This window comes from Mauremys mutica, chromosome 2, assembly GCF_020497125.1.
Source record: "Mauremys mutica isolate MM-2020 ecotype Southern chromosome 2, ASM2049712v1, whole genome shotgun sequence".
Classification (NCBI taxonomy): Eukaryota; Metazoa; Chordata; order Testudines; family Geoemydidae; genus Mauremys; species Mauremys mutica.
In genome coordinates, this window is record NC_059073.1 from 136,364,212 (window position 1) to 136,381,869 (window position 17,658).

The 17,658-nt window shown below is 51.1% G+C and overlaps 1 protein-coding gene across 1 annotated transcript; it reads right to left on the reverse strand.

Moving 5' to 3' along the window:
- Positions 1-10,933: 10,933 nt before the first annotated feature.
- Positions 10,934-14,926, reverse strand: LOC123365281 (kazal-type serine protease inhibitor domain-containing protein 1-like). The gene is made up of 4 exons (XM_045008000.1): positions 14,229-14,926; positions 12,458-12,618; positions 11,984-12,131; positions 10,934-11,168 (listed from the first exon to the last, which is right to left on the reverse strand). Exons 1-4 carry the CDS (start codon positions 14,680-14,682, stop codon positions 11,071-11,073), a joined length of 861 nt encoding a protein of 286 aa, XP_044863935.1. The 5' UTR covers positions 14,683-14,926; the 3' UTR covers positions 10,934-11,070.
- Between the last annotated feature and the right edge of the window lie 2,732 nt (positions 14,927-17,658).

Sequence of the window (17,658 nt, forward strand, 5' to 3'; positions counted from 1 at the left end):
TTAAATTGACTCAAAAAAATGAGAGGACCTTTTATTCTGACAACTGTATGTTTTTTATTATGCCTTTTTATTTTATTTTCTGCTTATGAAAAATGCTGTGTTTTTGTAAACGACACCTACCCTGACACTTTTCAACGTACCAAACATCTAAGGGAAATGGCTAAGAACTACTCCTCTGGCCAGCCACCTTATGATTGGTGGGGAGCCTTATGGAATTGGCTGCCTGGATTTGGGTGGGTTAAAAAACTCTTGGTGGGTGTTGTTGGGGCCATAGTAATCCTTATAATACTGTGTTGCTGTATCCAGTGTGTCCCCTCCCTCATAAACTCATGTGGGTCAGTTTATTCTTTTCCTACTTCAGCCAAAGGCCTTACTCTCTTCAAGTTGGCCCAGGCTGAAATTGCCAAGCGGCCCTTGGGTCCTTAAAATGGGGTGTAGCGTTTGGTAAATAATTATCCCAAAGCTACAAATGGGGGAATGTTGAGTCTGAACTCTTTATGCACTGAAACTTAACTCAGACTACATGTCTCTGTCTGAAACTTTTAATCAAAAGTTTTGACCTGCGAACTACTCCTGACACCTCCCCCCTCCCAATAAGTAGCCATATCCTCCTTTGTCTTTTCTAATTTACATTTTAACCTGTTTTATCCCGTAGAATCTTGATTGATTATGCATGACCATTATGATCTGTTAATCACTTTGTTTACTTCTGTGTATAAACATTGGTGCTCACCCCTAATAAACTTGCCACACTTACTCCGAAGCTCTGCTTTTAAGCTAAGGATGGTGTGAGCCCGTTGATCAACGAATTGTTGTCTGGTCTCTGACAGATTTCTGAGCCCTATACCAACTCCGCACAAACTCGGGTGCTGGAGAGGTGAGTAGGACTTGCTTTTTACCTAACATATGCACTGACACAAAGAGACACACCGACATTGACACACAGGCTGTATGCACTGACACACAGAGACACACAGACACTGACACACTGAGGCTGTACGCACTGAGACAAAGAGATGCACACACACACCGATTGTACTCCCTGATCCATAGGCTGCACATGCACACACATGCACAGACTGTACACACAGACACTCGAGTCTTTCGCTCTTTACACCACAACAACAATCTGAAGACACCACAGGGGGCATACTGGATCCCAGATAGCTGTATTTACTAACTATACACAAACATGCCAGGCCTAGCAACATAGTATGGGTTACAATAGCACCACTGCACTGGCTGATTTCTGACAGCTTCTGAAACACAGAGCTCAGTAAGCATCGCTAGAGGGCTCACAAACTATTTAAAGGAATCCTACCCAATTCCTACACACTTCACATATGCACCGATTATACATTTTTGTTTTTACTTTATTATCACCCTCCTTCTATTCAGAAAAGGCACAGGCAACGGCTTGGGTCAGAACCCACTCCTCCCACCCAACTCCACTATTCTTGGACAGACTCTGGGCTCTTATCTTACCACACAATACCCCAACGTGCCCTGGAATCTGCAGGCCCATCTGGATTAGAGAGGGGCTCATTTGGAGCTAGAAGGTTTGTTTAATCTATTATGGAGTCAGGGTCCAGCTGTCCCAAGTACAGTCAGATTGTGAAGAGCCCCAAATCACAGAATGTGGGGTTCTTGGGGGATGGGTTTGGTGAGGATCTGTGCTCGCTCTCTCTCTCTCTCTCTCTCTCTCTCTCTGTTGCTTGCATTGGTTCTCTGCACCTGCCTCATGCTTTACTTATGAGCTTTAAAGAAACAGCCATCTCTTCCTTGATGCCCACTCCTCAGAGCAGGTAAATGAGGTGGTTCCAGGGAAATGGGGCAACAGGCAGTCATGCAAAGCAGGAGACAGCAAATGTCCTGGTGCTGAGAGACACTGGCTTCACTTCCTAGAGGCTGGATGCCTGTCTTTAACCACAGAGCAGGGCCAGTCAAGCAGTGGCAGGCTAAGCTCCTGCGCCTGCAGGCAGTGTAGCCAGTCTTTGATATTGAGGGACAGTGGAAACAGGTCGCTTACATTTGATGCAATGGAACATGATTTAACTTGGTGCTGTGTGCTGCTGCTCTGGGAATCCCGGGCTCAAACAGTGTGTGTGAGGGGATCCTACACCCTCAGACAATGGGGCTGGGATACATTAGTTACAAGAGAGACCCTAGGGGAGAAAGTGCACACATTAGCTAACCGCATGGGCTTCCCTATACCCTACTGGCAAATGGGGCTGGCTTGGCCCCTCTGGAGAAGTAAGGGAGGGTCTGAGCAGAAGCAGCTGGCATGCGCTTTGCATGAACTAAGCACCTTTCCTACCTGCAAGTGTAGGTCTACATCTGTCAGAGCACCCTCTAGTGGCCAATTCACCCCTCCCGTGTTCTCTACGCGTCTGACAATAATAATAACTGTCACTTGTATTTGAATACAACTGCGACTGGAAATCAGTTTCCACATGTTGGGTTCAGGAAACTCATCAAGGCAAATTGGTATCTACATTCCCTCCTACTGACAGGCAAGATGGAGCGATGACATTCTGTTGCACGTTCTGCTTCCTTCATAGCAGAGTACCAAGCTCACCTGTCATGTCCTGTATCCTCCCAGGTCACTAAGTATGTGCTGCTTGATGCAATCCTTGTAGCAGAGTTTGGGATGGCCAATCTTCTTACTGCCTTTTTCAAATGCACTGTACAGAACTCTCTTAGGCAGTCGATTGTTCCGACCCAAGTCAGTTTCCTCCGTGCTGGCATTGTTGCCAGCCATAGTACTTCATTGTTGGTGATTTTCCCAGGTCATTTGATTCCCATTATGCTGCATAGGTGGTGTTGTGGCAGGCAATTAAGTTTTTGGATATGGCACCAATCAAGGGGACAGGTCTCTAATGAGACTGACAATAATGCTGCAAAATGTTATATAGCATCTTTCACCTGTAAGTAACCTATAGTACATTGCAAACAAGATGTCCAAGAATCACTTCGCTCATCCCCCACCCCCTCCCACTGAAACACAGCCACCTCTAAGGCAAGAGGCAGCAGCTATGTAATATGGCATCATTACACAGAAATTTTAGGACAGCAAGTGAAGAAGAATCCCAAACCCAGTTGAAACCGCCAGGGGGATTTAAAGAGGCAGAATAGAATAACAGATTTGGTCAGGACCCCAGGGTTAATGCAAAAGGCCTTATTCTGATTTCAGTTACATCAGTGTAAATCTGGAATGGCTCCATCAACTTCAGTGGAGCTATTCTGTATTTGCCCTGGTGTAGCTGAGATAAGTTTGGCTCCGTGACTCTTAGGGAAAGTGCCATGGGATCTTTAACAGCCCTAGCTGCTCAGAACTTCCATCTGAAGATGCCCCAATGATTATTCCATACAGCCCCCATACACACTGCTTTGTTTCTGCAAACAAATTCCAGAGGTGCTGTATTTTACAGGGACAAGAAAACTGACACTGAAATAACCCCACTTGGAGACAGCACGCTGAAGGCACTTTGGTTTATTTAGAGAGAGGCTCAGAGATGCTGTTTCTCTTTCCATCGTTTCACTGGTATACCGAGCACCCTATGAATAGGATCCATATTTCACCAGATGGCTCAGCCAGAGATATCAGAGCCATGACATTCCAGAGAGTCTGTGGACTATCCAACCTGCATCCCTTCCCTGGCATATTGAGCATCCTCAGAATATCCAAGCGGAATCTCTTCCCCATGCTGGGCATCTAGGGGACCAAAGATTTGTACCACCTTGTTAGCAGATTGCACAGCCAGATGCTATCTGAGCTGTATGCTTTTGCTGGCAGATTGGGCAGCCGAGGTATACTCATCCCATACCATTGCATTGACACATTAGGCATCTGGTGAATATATCTGGTTCCTTGTTGCTTCAGCCACACTGGGGGCATCTGTAATATTTCTGAGCCACACTGATTCTCTGGGAGCATGGGAAACTGGGAAGTATGTGGTCCACATTCCCTCAACATCCGGATGGCTACCCAGGGACTATCAGACCAGAACCGCTTCATCAGTATATTGCTAAATCCCAAGAATATCTGATCTATACTCCCTTTACTGGGACACAGGGCAGCCTGAATACTGAACATTCCAATTTTCTATCTGCTGGGGTGAAGGGAAGGACTTGCACTGCAGACCTGATGCTTCTTTGGCATATTTCATTTTAACTTGAAACATAGATCGGGCCGCAGGATGAGAGACCATCACCATCAGGCCTGAATCCCCAAGCTCGGGTACAGATCCGAATCTGAGCTTTCCCAAAATCTGGGGACGTGTGAATCCGGTGTCCCCGTTGGGTCCATTGCAGCCTTCACATACACAAATGTCTCTAACGTTTGGGCAGGTTTGGCTCGAGGGTAGCTGTTTGAGCCCATTTCTAGTTAAGCTAAATGAAATTAAACCAATCATATTTTATTATTTCAATCACTTTATTTCTAATAATAATTACAATAATTTTTGCATGATGGTAGAGACCACAATGTGCTCAGTCTACAGAAAAATATAATCCCTGCTGAAATGGGGCACTGACACTTGAAGGTCGTGTGAAAGGCCGGTTACTCTGTTCCAGGTGTTTGGAATAACAGAAGTAGTCATTGGGCAAGAGGAAAAGGGTCTTGGGGAGCAATCACAGGTGGGAGAGGGAAAGTGAGTGGCCATCCCGGACCACTGTCCCTTTAAGCCCAGCTGTGGGTCACACAAAGGCCATAATCTTGACTTGTTGCCATCCTTCCAGAGCTTCCTCCATGAGGCACAGCAGCAGGCAGCACACCTGCTCCTGTCCTGCCTGGGGGGTCCTGAGTTGGGATGAAGGGCTGGGGAAAGAGGAGATGGTGCCTGGGATGGGGAAGTGTTATCCAGATTTTCCAATGAGTTCAGGCCAGTGCAAGGGTCTTTGCAAGGGACATTTCATATCTGGGGCTTTTCAGGGAGGCACCAGGCTGTAACTCACACCAACACACCCTCTTCCCCAAGAACATGGAAGGGGCCGTGATTGCCCAAGAAGTACCTGTGTGGGAGCACCTTGTGCTCGTCCTAATATTGTACAGAGGATTTACTGCAAAGACCTTTGGCAAGCGAGCATTCACATGCTCTCGCCGTTAGAGCAGGGAACCGGGACCCAGGACTCCTGGGTTCATAGAAGAGACCTATGCAGGATTCTTCCCTATTGCCTGATTTCTAGAGTTTAGTCCTAAATGTCCCAAGCGATGGAGCTCCCAGACCACCTTATAGATCTCACCATCGGGAAGGCTGTCCGGATATTCCCTTTCCTAGTACTATTACTTGCATTCCAAGTTCTTTGGGGGCAGGGACTGTCTCTTTGCTATATACAATGGGACTGCGGGGTCTCAGGCTACTGCAAAATAAATAATAACTGGGATCCCATTCCTCCTAGTTAATCCCCTGTATCACCATAAATAAGGCTCCTCCTTTCTGGGAGTTCACAGCCTTCTGATATTGTCAGGCTGTTAGCACATCCCCTTTCAGTCATTGCTTAGCTAAACCAGACTGATTTAGCTCTTTTAATCTTTCCTCACCTCCTTGATCATCCTTGTCATTCTTCTCTGAACTCCTTCCAGTCTGTCGATGTGCAGCTGGGAATGTGGTGCCCAGGACTGAACACGATATTCCAGATGTGGTTACCTCAGAGACATCAGATGCCAGAATTTGCAGCAAGCCTCAGCATCCACAGCTGGGTCCAGGTTTTCAGAAGAGCTTCAGCGCCTGCTTACGCACCCCTAATTAAAGGGCAAGCTTTTCTGACAATGAAACCTGGCCCACAGAGAGGGACTAATGCCTCTCTGCTCATGACTGCATGACCTTGGGCAAGTCACTTACTTGCCCTCCCTGTAACTCAGTTTCCCCATCTGTAAAATGAAGACAATGATATGCTCCTGTGAGGCTGAATCAGCTAATGTTTGCAATGGGCCCTGATGGAAGGCACCGGAGCCAGGCAAAGTGTTATCACTGCAAGAAACCACAGGAGATCACGTTCCCTCACCAGCTGGACATAACTAGGAATGAAATTATTTGGAATTATTTAAAATATACATGAGACCCAGACTCTTCTCTACCCAGAAACAGGCTGTTATTTAAACCCTCGCTGCAGATAGGATATAAACCGTTACAGGTCTCATAGGAAGCATCTTTCACAGCTAATCATTTTCTTTCCTTGAGTGCTTGCAAACCAGATACAGCCTCCTTTCAACTAGGTGCTCCACTCTCCAGTCTGTTCTGTTCCCTAACTCCCACCCCCATCCCTTCCACCCTCTGCATCCTCTGGCAAGAAGAGAGCCCAGGCTGCATTAGGATCCTGCAGCTGCTGGGACAGGCTTGGGTACAGTCCTGCTTCTGATACACTGCAGGGGGGGTGCAGAGAACCTGTGCATCTGCCTAAGGTTCCCCTGAAATCTTCTCCCCCATCTCCCCCTGGCTAGGTTAGAGGGAAATCATGCCAACTGTGCTCCCCAGCACTGCACGCACATCATTTTTTGTTCCCCTACAACCAGTGATGAGCTGCCAAAATCTTAACAACCGGTTCCCTATAAAAAGTTCTGATTTAAGGGATGTTCGTCCACAGTATGTATTTTTGTACCTTTTCTCCATAAGAAATGGCAATGCATTGAATCATTGGAAGTCATACTTAAGAATAAAAAAACATTTTTATAAAAGTTTATTACAATAGAAACAAAGTATTGCTTTATTACATGAATTTAAAATACATTTGAAAAGAAAAAATATATAAAGATGTATGAGTAAGCAAACAATAATAAAGAATTAAATGCCTTTTCTTGTATTTTAAAATATTACATGTGAACTACTTAAGTTACAACACACAGCTCTGTCTGGCACACACACTATACACAGGTGGTCCCCACTACAGCACTCCCCTAACTAAAAAATGCACAATGCTCTGAGCCGGGGGTTGGATGGGGGAAGGTGGAGTCAAGGGGGGGGGACATCCTCATGGAGCAGGGGGCCCCTATAGGGCCTGGGGCAAATTGCCCCACTCACTCTCCCCACCCCAGGTGGGCCCCGAAGCTCGCAGCCCCCCCTTACTTTGGTGGCCCCTCAAAGCTGCAGGACAAGCTGGAGCTCCACTGAGCTTCCCAGCTGCCAGTGGCTTGCCACTGCGGCTCTTCGGGGGGAGGGGGCGGGGGGGCATCCTCGTGGGGCAGGGGGCCCCTGCAGAGCCTGGGGCAAATTGTCCCACTTGCCCCCCGGGCGACCCTGGAGCTCGCAGCCCCCCCTTTGCCAGCCGCTCAAAGCAGCAAGACAAGCTGGAGCTCCGCTGAGCTGCCCAGTTGCCTGCGGCTGGCCTCTGCGGGGGGAGGGGGCGGGGGGGCATCCTCGTGGGACAGGGGGCCCCTATAGGGCCTGGGGCAAATTGCCCCACTCACTCTCCCCACCCCAGGTGGGCCCCGAAGCTCGCAGCCCCCCCTTACTTTGGTGGCCGCTCAAAGCAGCTGGACAAGCTGGAGCTCCGCTGAGCTGCCCAGCTGCCAGCGGCTGGCCACTGCGGCTCTGTGGGGGGAGGGGGCATCCTCATGGGACAGGGGACCCCTGCAGGGCCTGGGGCAAATTGCCCCACTTGCCCCCCGGGCGACCCTGGAGCTCGCAGCCCCCACTTTGCCAGCCGCTCAAAGCAGCAAGACAAGCTGGAGCTCTGCTGAGCTGCCCAGCTGCCTGCGGCTGGCCTCTGCGGGGGGAGGGGGCGGGGCGGGGCGGGGGGGCATCCTCGTGGGACAGGGGGCCCCTGCAGGGCCCAGGGCAAATTGCCCCACTTGCCCCCGGCGACCCTGAAGCACCCAGTCCCCCTTACCTTTTGGCGGCCGCTCAAATCATCAGCATGAAGCTGGAGCTCAGCGGAGCTGGCGGCGGGCTGACCACCATGCGGCTCTGCGGGGGGTAGAGGGCAGGAAATCCTGGGAGCTGCTCAGGTGGGAGACAGGGCGGTCCTGCTGGCCACATGCGGCCAGCAGACCAGAGTTGTTCTCCTACCTGCCTGGCTCTTTAGCATCCGGTTCTCTGTCTGGCGTCTAATTTTAGCAAACGGTTTGCGCGAACCGTTGCGAACCGTCTGCAGCTCACCCCTGCCTACAACCCAGCCCTTACCATCCCTGGAGCACTGGAGCATCTTTACTACTGTAACCTCAGCAGCACTCCCCTGTTCCCCAGCAGAATGTGGAGCATTAAAATGAAGGCCCTGAGTGACATTCACCTGTGTACAGAAGGTGAGAGAAAGCCTGTGCTTCACTTAAGCACAGCCCTCATGCTGGCCCTTTGCACAGCAGGGATTAAGTGGGACTGAAGCGATGCCCAGGCTTTGTGTTGACCCTGCTACACAGAGTGGAATTTCACTCCTCTGTGGAAGGGTTACGAGTGCGAACGCCCGATCCTCCCTTCCTGCGAGAGCACCACATTGCACAGTAGCTCTCCAGAGCTCTCCAGAGGACAGCTGTGTTACTGCAGCATTCAGTAGCAGTAAGGGCATCTAGTCAATGTCCATTTGGCTTCTTCAGTCGAACGGCCCCTTTGATCTCTTTGAACACCACTGCCTCAATGAAGGGTACAGGGTTAGGGCATGCTAGGATGGGGCACTTCCTAACCCTCAAGAGTCCGTTTACCCATTCCCCAGGCAAGCCAGTGGCAGGAGAGTCAGCTTCAGAGCTTCTTGCCCATATCCTAATGTCCTTCATGAGAGACCTGGCCCATGGCTGTTGGCATCCAGGATCATGGGCGCCAACTTATATGGGCTCCTGGGGCTTTAGCCCCAGGAATATTCACAGTAAGGGGCTCTGCTCCAGCAATATTTGGAGCTAGGTTTCTCCCCTGCTCTGGGCTGCCGGCAGCCGCCGGGAGCCCAGAGCCTTCTAAATCCCAGCAGCAGCCGGGAGTCAGAGGGCTCTGCGCTGCCCGCTGCGGCGGGGAGCCCAGAGCCTTTTAAATCCCAGCCCCAGCCGGGACTCAGAGGGCTGTGCGCTGCCCACTGCGGCGGGGAGCCCAGAGCCTTTTAAATCCCAGCCGCCGAGGGCTCTGGGCTGCCCGCTGCGGCGGGGAGCCCAGAGCCCTTTAAATCCCAGCCGCGGTTGCAGGCAGCCCAGAGCCCTCTGAGTCCCGGCCGCGGCTGGGATTTAAAGGGCTCTGGGCTCCCCGCGGTTGCAGGCAGCCCAGAGCCCTCTGACTCCCCGCCGCGGCTGGGATTTAAAGGGCTCTGGGCTCCCCGCCGCAGCGGGCAGCCCAGAGCCCTCTGACTCCCGGCCGCGGCTGGGATTTAAAGGGCTCTGGGCTCCCCGCGGTTGCAGGCAGCCCAGAGCCCTCTGACTCCCCGCCGCGGCTGGGATTTAAAGGGCTCTGGGCTCCCCGCCGCAGCGGGCAGCCCAGAGCCCTCTGACTCCCGGCCGCGGCTGGGATTTAAAGGGCTCTGGGCTCCCCGCGGCTGCCAGCAGCCCAGAGCCCTTTGAATCCCAGCCCCTGGCCGCTGATTGCCCCCTCCCAGACCCCTGCCCCAACTGCCCCCCAGGACACCCACCCCCTATCTAAGCACCACTGGCCCTTGTCCCCCAATTACCCCCTCCCGAGACCCCTGCCCCTAACTGCCCCTTGGGACCTCAGCTCCTATCTAAGCCTCCCTTCTCCTTGTCCCCAACTGCCCCCTCCTGAGACCCCACCCAACTTCCCCCCAGGACCCTCCTACCTGTCCCCTGATAAACCTCCTGGACTCCCATGCCTATCCAATTGCTGCCTGTCCCCTGACTGCCCCTCCGAACCTCTGCCCCATCCAACCCCCCCTGCTCCTTGTCCCTTGACTGCCCCCCAGAACCCCCTACCTCTTCTCCAACCCCCAAACCGCTTACTGTGCCACTCAGACCAGCATGTCTGGCTCCGTGCAGCTCCAGACAGTTGCTGCCATGCTCCCCCATGGAGCCCACAGCCCTCTCCCACCCCCAGCACCTGCCTTCCAGATTTGAACACCTCAAAATTCAGGAGTGCTCAAGCTCGGTTTGGGCAGCTTTTACTTCATTTCTCCCAAATCAGTTTCCCCTGCAAGGTGCCAACTGAAGGTGTTGGAGAACAGAGAGATTGGGTGGCCTCCTAATGCCTGGAAAAGAGACAAAGGCCAGAGGAGGGAGTGTCAGTGCCTGTGTGGACTTCTGGGAAGTGCACGGTGTGGAAGGGGATGCTGTGATGCTTTGGAACAAATCCATACAAAGCCAGTCAGGACTCTGGGGGAGCCTCCTCTCTCGGAGCAGACTGTCTCCAGGGCAAGAAGCTTACACCTTCCTGGGTCTGACCTCAGAGCATTCAGCATGCCCTTCCACATCATGCACTTTCCACAGCGAGTCTGCCCAGGCTGGTCCTGGGGCAACCAGAGGTCCCTGCACCCCAACTCTGCAGTCAGATGTGACTCTCAGCCAGACAGTAAAACAGGTTTATTATATGACAGGAACACAGTTTAAACAGAGCTTGTTGGTACAGAAAACAGAACCCCTCTGTCAGGTCCATCTTGGGGGGGTGGGGAGCCCAGAACCAAGTTCTGGGTCTCTCCCCATTTCCCCAGCCAGCTCCAAACTGACACTCCCTCCTCTGGCCTCTGTGTCTCTTCCGGACAGGGAGACCACCTGATCTCTTTGTCCCCAACACCTTCAGTTGGCATCTTGCAGGGGAAACTGAGGCACCCACACAGTATTCAGAGAAAATATTAAGAACATTCCCACTTCATCACAACAGGTGCAACAAAATATAATACTGTATATTGAAGTAGGCAAGTGCTGCTTCTGACTTTCCACTTTTAATTGACCCTTGTAATCTTGTGGCACTGACGCGTTATAGCTTCATTTTATATCGGCTTACAGGGCGGGAGCGGGGGGGCACCACCATTTTGGGCCCCACCAAAAATTATACAAACCTGCCGCCTATGTCCAGGATCCAGGGCATCTCAGCACCAGCCAGAGGAAGCTGGAAAAGCCCTGCCCTCCAGGCTCATCTGCTTCCCCTGTCCTGTCGCGGCCCATTCTGATTTCTGCAGCAGGGTCAGTCAGCCGGGGGCAGGGATGGCACCACGTTAGTAATAATCAGAGGAATCCTCCTCTTCCTCGCTGGCTGTGGGAGCCTCTTCTCCTGGGTTCACTGGGGAGCTAAACAGAGCAGGGGGAGCAGCTTCTGCAGCAGAACACAGAGGGCAGGAGAGAGGGATAAAGGAAAGGGAGAGGCAGGATCAGTGAGAGGGATAAGAGAAGCCCAGGTGGGCTCTGTAGCAATTGTTCCAGTTTCTGTCTCTGCCCATAGTGTAGCATCTTGGGAGGGTGTTTCTGACCTAGGCCTTTCCCCACTGAATGCCATGCAGCAGACCTGAGACTGGCCCCTGCCTCTGGCTCACAGGGAAGCTCTGCAGACTATCTGCACATGGGCTGGCAAATCCTGAATCTCTCTCCCCCTCCACCTCTCTTCCTCCCGAATGGGTGGGACAGGGGCCCAGCCTCAGATCTTATCATTTCCCCTCCAGTTTCCCCTAAAAATGGGGACAGAGCCAAGGATTTCATTGCAAAAGGCCTTCCCTCCCTCCCAATCTCCCTCTTTCTGTCCCCCTTCCCTTCATGCCCGATTGCCTTCATCTCCCTCCCCCCTCCTTTCTCCTTGTGTCTACCTCTCCCCTCTCCAGCAACTCTGCTGGCGTAACATGGTGTTTTCCAGTGAATATATCAAATCTTCAGACTGAATCCCGCTTGATGGTTACATGGACGCAACTCAGTTGAAGTCAGCAGAGCTGCCCAGTTGTAACTGAGGGCAGCCTAAACCTGCCCTGGCATACGAAGCCATGACAACCAACATTTCATTGCAGCCAGGCCTGCCTTTGATTCTCTGGGTCAAGGATAGAGCTTGGGCCCTTCAGGAGGCCTCATACTGAGAGTGCAAGACTGTTTCTTTCGTCTCTTGTTTCCTTGCATGCACACAAAGCGGGCAGGGACACAGGGTACCTGCACTGACGACAAGAAGAGTAGCTTTGGCAGTGGCATTGCCCAGCTTGTTGTGTGCAATGCAGAAGTAGGTGCCTCTGTCCGCCTTCCTCACCCCTTCAATCTGCAGCCAGCTGGACAGCTCGTATTTCAAAGGGCCACCTCTGGACTGAGAGCAGGAAGAGAGTTAGGGCAAATGAGTCCCACAGTCGATCGCCAAGCTGGGCCGGTCAGAAAAATGCACACACCCAGAGGGCCTCCAGATCTCACTGAGCATGGAGGAGACTCACCGAAATGGAGATAAGTGTGTGATGCACCTGGACAGAGGTGCATGTCAGGGTCACTCATGAGGGCCGAGCTGAGTTGGGCCCATTCACCTGAGCGGAGCTGAGTCAGGGTCATTCACCTGCATGGAGCTGCCTCAAGGACCCTCACCTGGGTGGAGCTGAGCTGGGGGACCCTTTGCCTAGGCAGGGCTGTGACGGTGTCACTCACCTGGATGGAGATGTGAGGATCATCTCCAGGTAGGGCAAATTCTTGTTCATCCTTCCTCCATTCCACGAGGGCCATGGGGTAGGCAAAGACCTCACACATGAAGATCACATCATGGCCCGACATATTCACCTGGTCTTGGGGATGGTGCTTGATCTGGGGAACTGCAGAGAATCCAGACAATAGGCCGAGGATTTTAGAAGCTCACGAGGTCAGAACCTAATCCGCCTCCATCACCAGACAGAAATGAACCTCCCTTAACCAGAATCATACAGGCTGCTGCAGGAAGCATGGCAGAGATTTAAACAATCAAAGCATCTTATTAAGCAGCAGCTACTCCTATCCTATCTAGCCACTCACTCTGCCTGGTCAGTCTAAATGGCTAGGAGATAACACAAGTCACCTTATATTGTAACGAGTGCAGCAATGAACCACACCCTCTGCCTGATCCCAGCCCACCATATCAGAGGAAACAGACTGTGAGAAATACACTGAATTCATTGTTGATTTTAGATGTCACTGATGGGTCTGAGCCACAGAGTTCAGATTCGGATCCAGATTGGAATTTCCCTGAAATCTGGGAGTGACATGGCTTTTGGCCCATGTCTAGCCATTAATAATAATCACTACATTAACTTGCATTTCTCTAGAGCCTTTCATCCCAAAGGAGCCCTGTGCTACAGGCAACTCTTACACACAGAAGTTGCCCCAGGGAAGCCAGTGGGAAAACTTGCATGAATAAGGGCTACTGCTGGTGTGAGTAAGGGTTGCAGAATTGGGCCTTCTATCTCTAACCCCCACATATGATACATAAAATACATATGGAGCAAATACACATGTGGCACATACATAGCCACATTTTAAAGTGCCATATCTCCAGGTGGGGTAAAGCAGCACTGCTGCATTGACTTATCTCAGATGAGGATCTGGCCCCATATACTTATGTACAGTACATATGTATGTTATCTACTTATGGTACATACAGATATACACAGTACATACATTCACATATGGTACATACATATAGTACTAATACAATATACCTATGGTACATGCACATATACAATAACATGGTACATAAGACACTGTGTACATATATCCATATGGTACTTGAATACAATATGTATATATACAAAGAATACATATAGACCATATATATGGTACACACGCACAGTACTAAATCATAACTGCAGTGCAGCTGCCTGTGGATGGGATGGTGAATGGATGTGTTCATTTTTAATGTACACATGCACCTGAATATTCTCTCTGCCCAACTTCCTTTCATTATAAATCAGCGCTTGAAGGAATCCGGCTCTGGCTTTTAAGGCACACCTGGGAGGGGGTTGGGGAGCTAGCTCACAGGGGAGCCCAGCGCACAAGGAAACCCGATTTGCAGGACAGCTCTGAAAGCCCTTTAGGGCATTCAAGTCCCCTGATCTCTTGTGTGGATTGATCAAGGAAGGAGGTGAAAGGGTTTGCTGGCAGAAAGAGAGATTGAGAGGCTCCACCTGCCCAATAACAGCCTTGCTGAGAGGCCCAGAATGCTAAAGACTTCCCTGAAGGGCCCTCCCAGCCATCTAAGCTGTCCGATGATAGACGCCTGGCCAATGGAATCTGGCCATGGCTTGGAGGATTAGATACCTCCTGTGCCATTCTTCACCTCACCCCAGGTATGCTGGAAAAGTGGCCGGATCCCTCGTCTATCCCTGGGCCACCTTCCCCCTCCCAGTCTCTCTCCAAGAAGCAGAGGGCAAACAAGGAGGTGGGCCGTTACCTGCTAGGCAGGGCCCATCGCTGGTGATGCTGAGGTTCCGCCCCTCTCTCTCACGCACGGCCTCCTGGAACTTGCAGATGTTCTGGTAGGTGATGTGATCGGAGCCACACACGGCCGCCTGGGACCTGCACACACATTGTGGCTCGGGGATCCCCCCATAGCCTAGCTCCTGGATGTCCAGCTGGCACTCCAGATTCTCTCCGCACCGCCCATAGAAGGTGCCGCTGCCATCCAGGTCGCAGAGCTGCCCCTCAGCATTCCCGCACTCCAGGCAGCAGCCACAGTGGTCACGCACCAAGCCTGCTGGGCAGGTTGTGGCTCTAGGGCACAGCTGTGGCACACACTGACACTGTCCTTCTGCACCCTCTTCTGCCCATGTGAGTCCAGTGGGATGCGGCAAGCAGGAGGCTCCATGGAAGGACCAAGCCAGACCCATCACCAGCAGTAGCAACATCCTGCAAATTATCTCTGGGTGCCTCTTCTTCCCTGCAAGGAACAGGGCACCAAGTCTCTTCTGACCCACTTGGAAGTGTGAGCTGGGTGCAGATGGAGCCCCACGTCCCGATCCTCTAGTTTCCACTCAGAGCCGAACACTAATAACTCCAGCAGCATGAGCTACCCTCCTCTCCCCGCCCTCTTCTCACACTCCCTTGGCAGGCAGGCTCTGGTTTCAATCAACAGACAGGACAGAGCAAGAGGAAAGAGGATGTCTTTGGAGGGATCCAATCCAGCCCTGGCTGGGCTCCTCCAGAGACCATCTGTGTCCCACAGATGCTTCCCATTAAGAGTTGCATTGCAAAGGGAGATACATGCAAAAGGATCTTGCCTTGTCTTTGTAGTTGGCTGGGTGGGTTTGTGAGGAGGAAGCACGTGGATAGGCCTGCTTTCTCCTTGGTCTCTCCTCCTCTCCAGTTCTCTCCGTTTATCTTTTTGCTCTTTCACCCTCACTCTTATCCTGTCGCCCTCTTTATCTATATATATGGCAATAAGCGCTATATCTAGATAAAGCTCCTTGTAGACTTTGTCTGGGTTTTTCAGCCATCCGATAGACTTCTACAGCAGGGACAGAATTCCCACCCTAAGGAGACATGCTCACGCTAGCTCTGAAAAGAGAGTGTAGCCAACGTGGATGAGCGGCGGGACAGGCTAGCTGCCCCAAGTACATGCCTAGGGGCTGGGCTGGGGATGTACTCGGGGCAGCTAATCCATCCTGCCACCCATGCTGCCATGGCTACACTCTGTTTTTAGCATTCTAGCCGTATGAGAGCTCACCCAAGTGCGTCTCCCAGCTCCAAGTGAGGCCAGACCCTAAAAGTATTGCCGCATTCTCCTGGAAGCTCCCAAACCCTTCAAGTCTCCTACCTGTCTCATTCTAGTATAAATCAGGAGCAGTGCCATTGGGATCAAGGGAGTTACACTGGTGTAAGGGAGATCAGGACTAGGCCTCAGCTCTTGCATTAGTGACAGAGTGTGGCTGGTGAAACACTGGAGTATTTTAAAGAAGCGGTGGGGTTTTCTCTTTCTGTCTCCTCCCTTTATGTTTCTCCTCTCACCCTCCTCTCTTTCCTTCAGATCCCTTCCCTCTCCCTCACACTCCCTATGGCCTGATTGTGATTCACTACCACACTGATTAGTACCTTATTCCACAAACAGTGTCACTGGCTCCATAGGGGCTATTCCTGGCTCAAGGTATTATTCCCTGTGCATAAGGGCAACCTGTTTCCTTTCTTTTCTCCAACCTCCTTCCTCATTGATTCTTCCTTTCTCAGCTGTCCCTATTTTGCTGAGATCTCCCCCAGCCCCAGGAGTCTCCATAGCCCATCTTGTCTTTGCAGATGCTAAGCCCAAGGTTGATCCACTGCTGTATGCAGCCACAGAGCGATCCTGGACCTTCCACCTTCAAACACAGCCCAGCACAGTCCCTGCGGGGAAGGGAGAAAAATCCTCCCTCCGCTTGTATTTATAAGCTGATAAGTTGTGCAGGTGGCACCCTCAGAGACAGCAGGTGTGATTGTGACAGCTTGCCTGACGGGAGTCTAGCAAGCAGCTGTTCTTCCTTTCCCCGGAGGCAGCACTGTGTGTTCAGCCCCTGGCCTCCATTCTAGCTTTTGTTTGGAATGAGACTTGATAATTGAGGCCAGACTCCTTCCTGCTGAGCTGCTCAGATCAGAGGGGAAATGTACTTGCCCTTCACTTTGCTTTGACTTTCCCAGCTTCCTTTTCAAGTTCCTGCTGGCCCCAGATCAAGGTCATTTGGGCAGTTTGAGTGATCATAGAGCTCTTTCAAGAAGGAAAGACAGCTGGATGTGGGGCTGCTCTGTTCTTTGGAGAATTTTCCAGGAAGAAAGCGTAGGGAAAGGAGATAAAAAAAATTGATGGAAGGGAACTACTCTCTGTGTCAGTTGAGGCAAGGATTGTAGGCACAGGCAGGCTGGGCGGTACAGAAGTTAAAAGTGCTGAGATCTTTCATTGTTGGTGGGCTATGTTCAGAGCTAGGAAGATTTCTGGGGCTGGCAAGAATGCAAAAGGTCAGAGCTTATTTTTGGGGGGTACCACAGACCATATGTCAGATCTACAAACTCTGATGATCAAAGTCTTCATCTCACCTTTGCCCACATACATCATATACCTATACTCACTGCTTCCAAGCTCCTATTCTGCCCACGCATGCCCTGTAAACCTGACATGAGACAGAAAAGAGATACCAAGAAGGAAGTTAAAATAGAGATGCAACTACTGCTGTCTATTTGCAGGGTGCCTGCCGTGATGGGTCTATAAATGCCATGCAATGAAAAGCAAACAGAAAGCATTTCAAACCTAAAAAACCAGCCAGACAAATAAAGCACATGGCTATATAGCAAAATCATGCCACAACCTAGCAACAAAAGGACTGACTCTCAACTCAGTAGAAGGAGGGGAAGGGGTGAAATTCTGATCCTTTGCTGTATCTCTGAGTTGTGTATATGGCATCTGGATATTGTGTTGATGGGATAGATAGATAGATAGATAGATAGATAATCTGTTCCTAGGACATGAGGCTAGGATTTGTTTTGTTTGCCTTTTGCTTTAAAAATGTAAGACTTAGCTAAAGCTGCATGCAGCTCAGAGTTGGGGGCTTCAGCACCATACATACTACAGGGTAAAGCCGACATTTTCAGCAATGGCCTCTGATTTAGAATGCCCAATGTGAAATACCTCCTGGACTCCAGTTTTGATGAGTACCCACAGCTCTGACTCAAATGATTGTGGGTTCTAAAGGCTCAGTCCCTCTGCAGCTCAGGCCCAAGATGTCTCAGGTTAGGCACCCAAAATTAGTCACCTAAACTTAGAGGCTGTGTGTGAAAATTTGGCTGCAAGCAGCCACTCCCCAACATCTTCCCTGAGCTCCTTTCCCCAGCGAGTCCTGTGCTGGCACCATGGGCTTCTGCAC

Excerpts from the sequence above, each read along its gene's own strand:
- LOC123365281 (XM_045008000.1), bottom strand. The coding sequence starts at position 14,682 with ATGTTGCTACTGCTGGTGATGGGTCTGGCTTGGTCCTTCCATGGAGCC. Across the intron at positions 12,132-12,457 it reads ATCCTCACATCTCCATCCAG|TCCAGAGGTGGCCCTTTGAA; the intron begins GTGAGTGACACC and ends TCCTGCTCTCAG. Across the intron at positions 11,169-11,983 it reads TCTTCTTGTCGTCAGTGCAG|AAGCTGCTCCCCCTGCTCTG; the intron begins GTACCCTGTGTC and ends GTTCTGCTGCAG.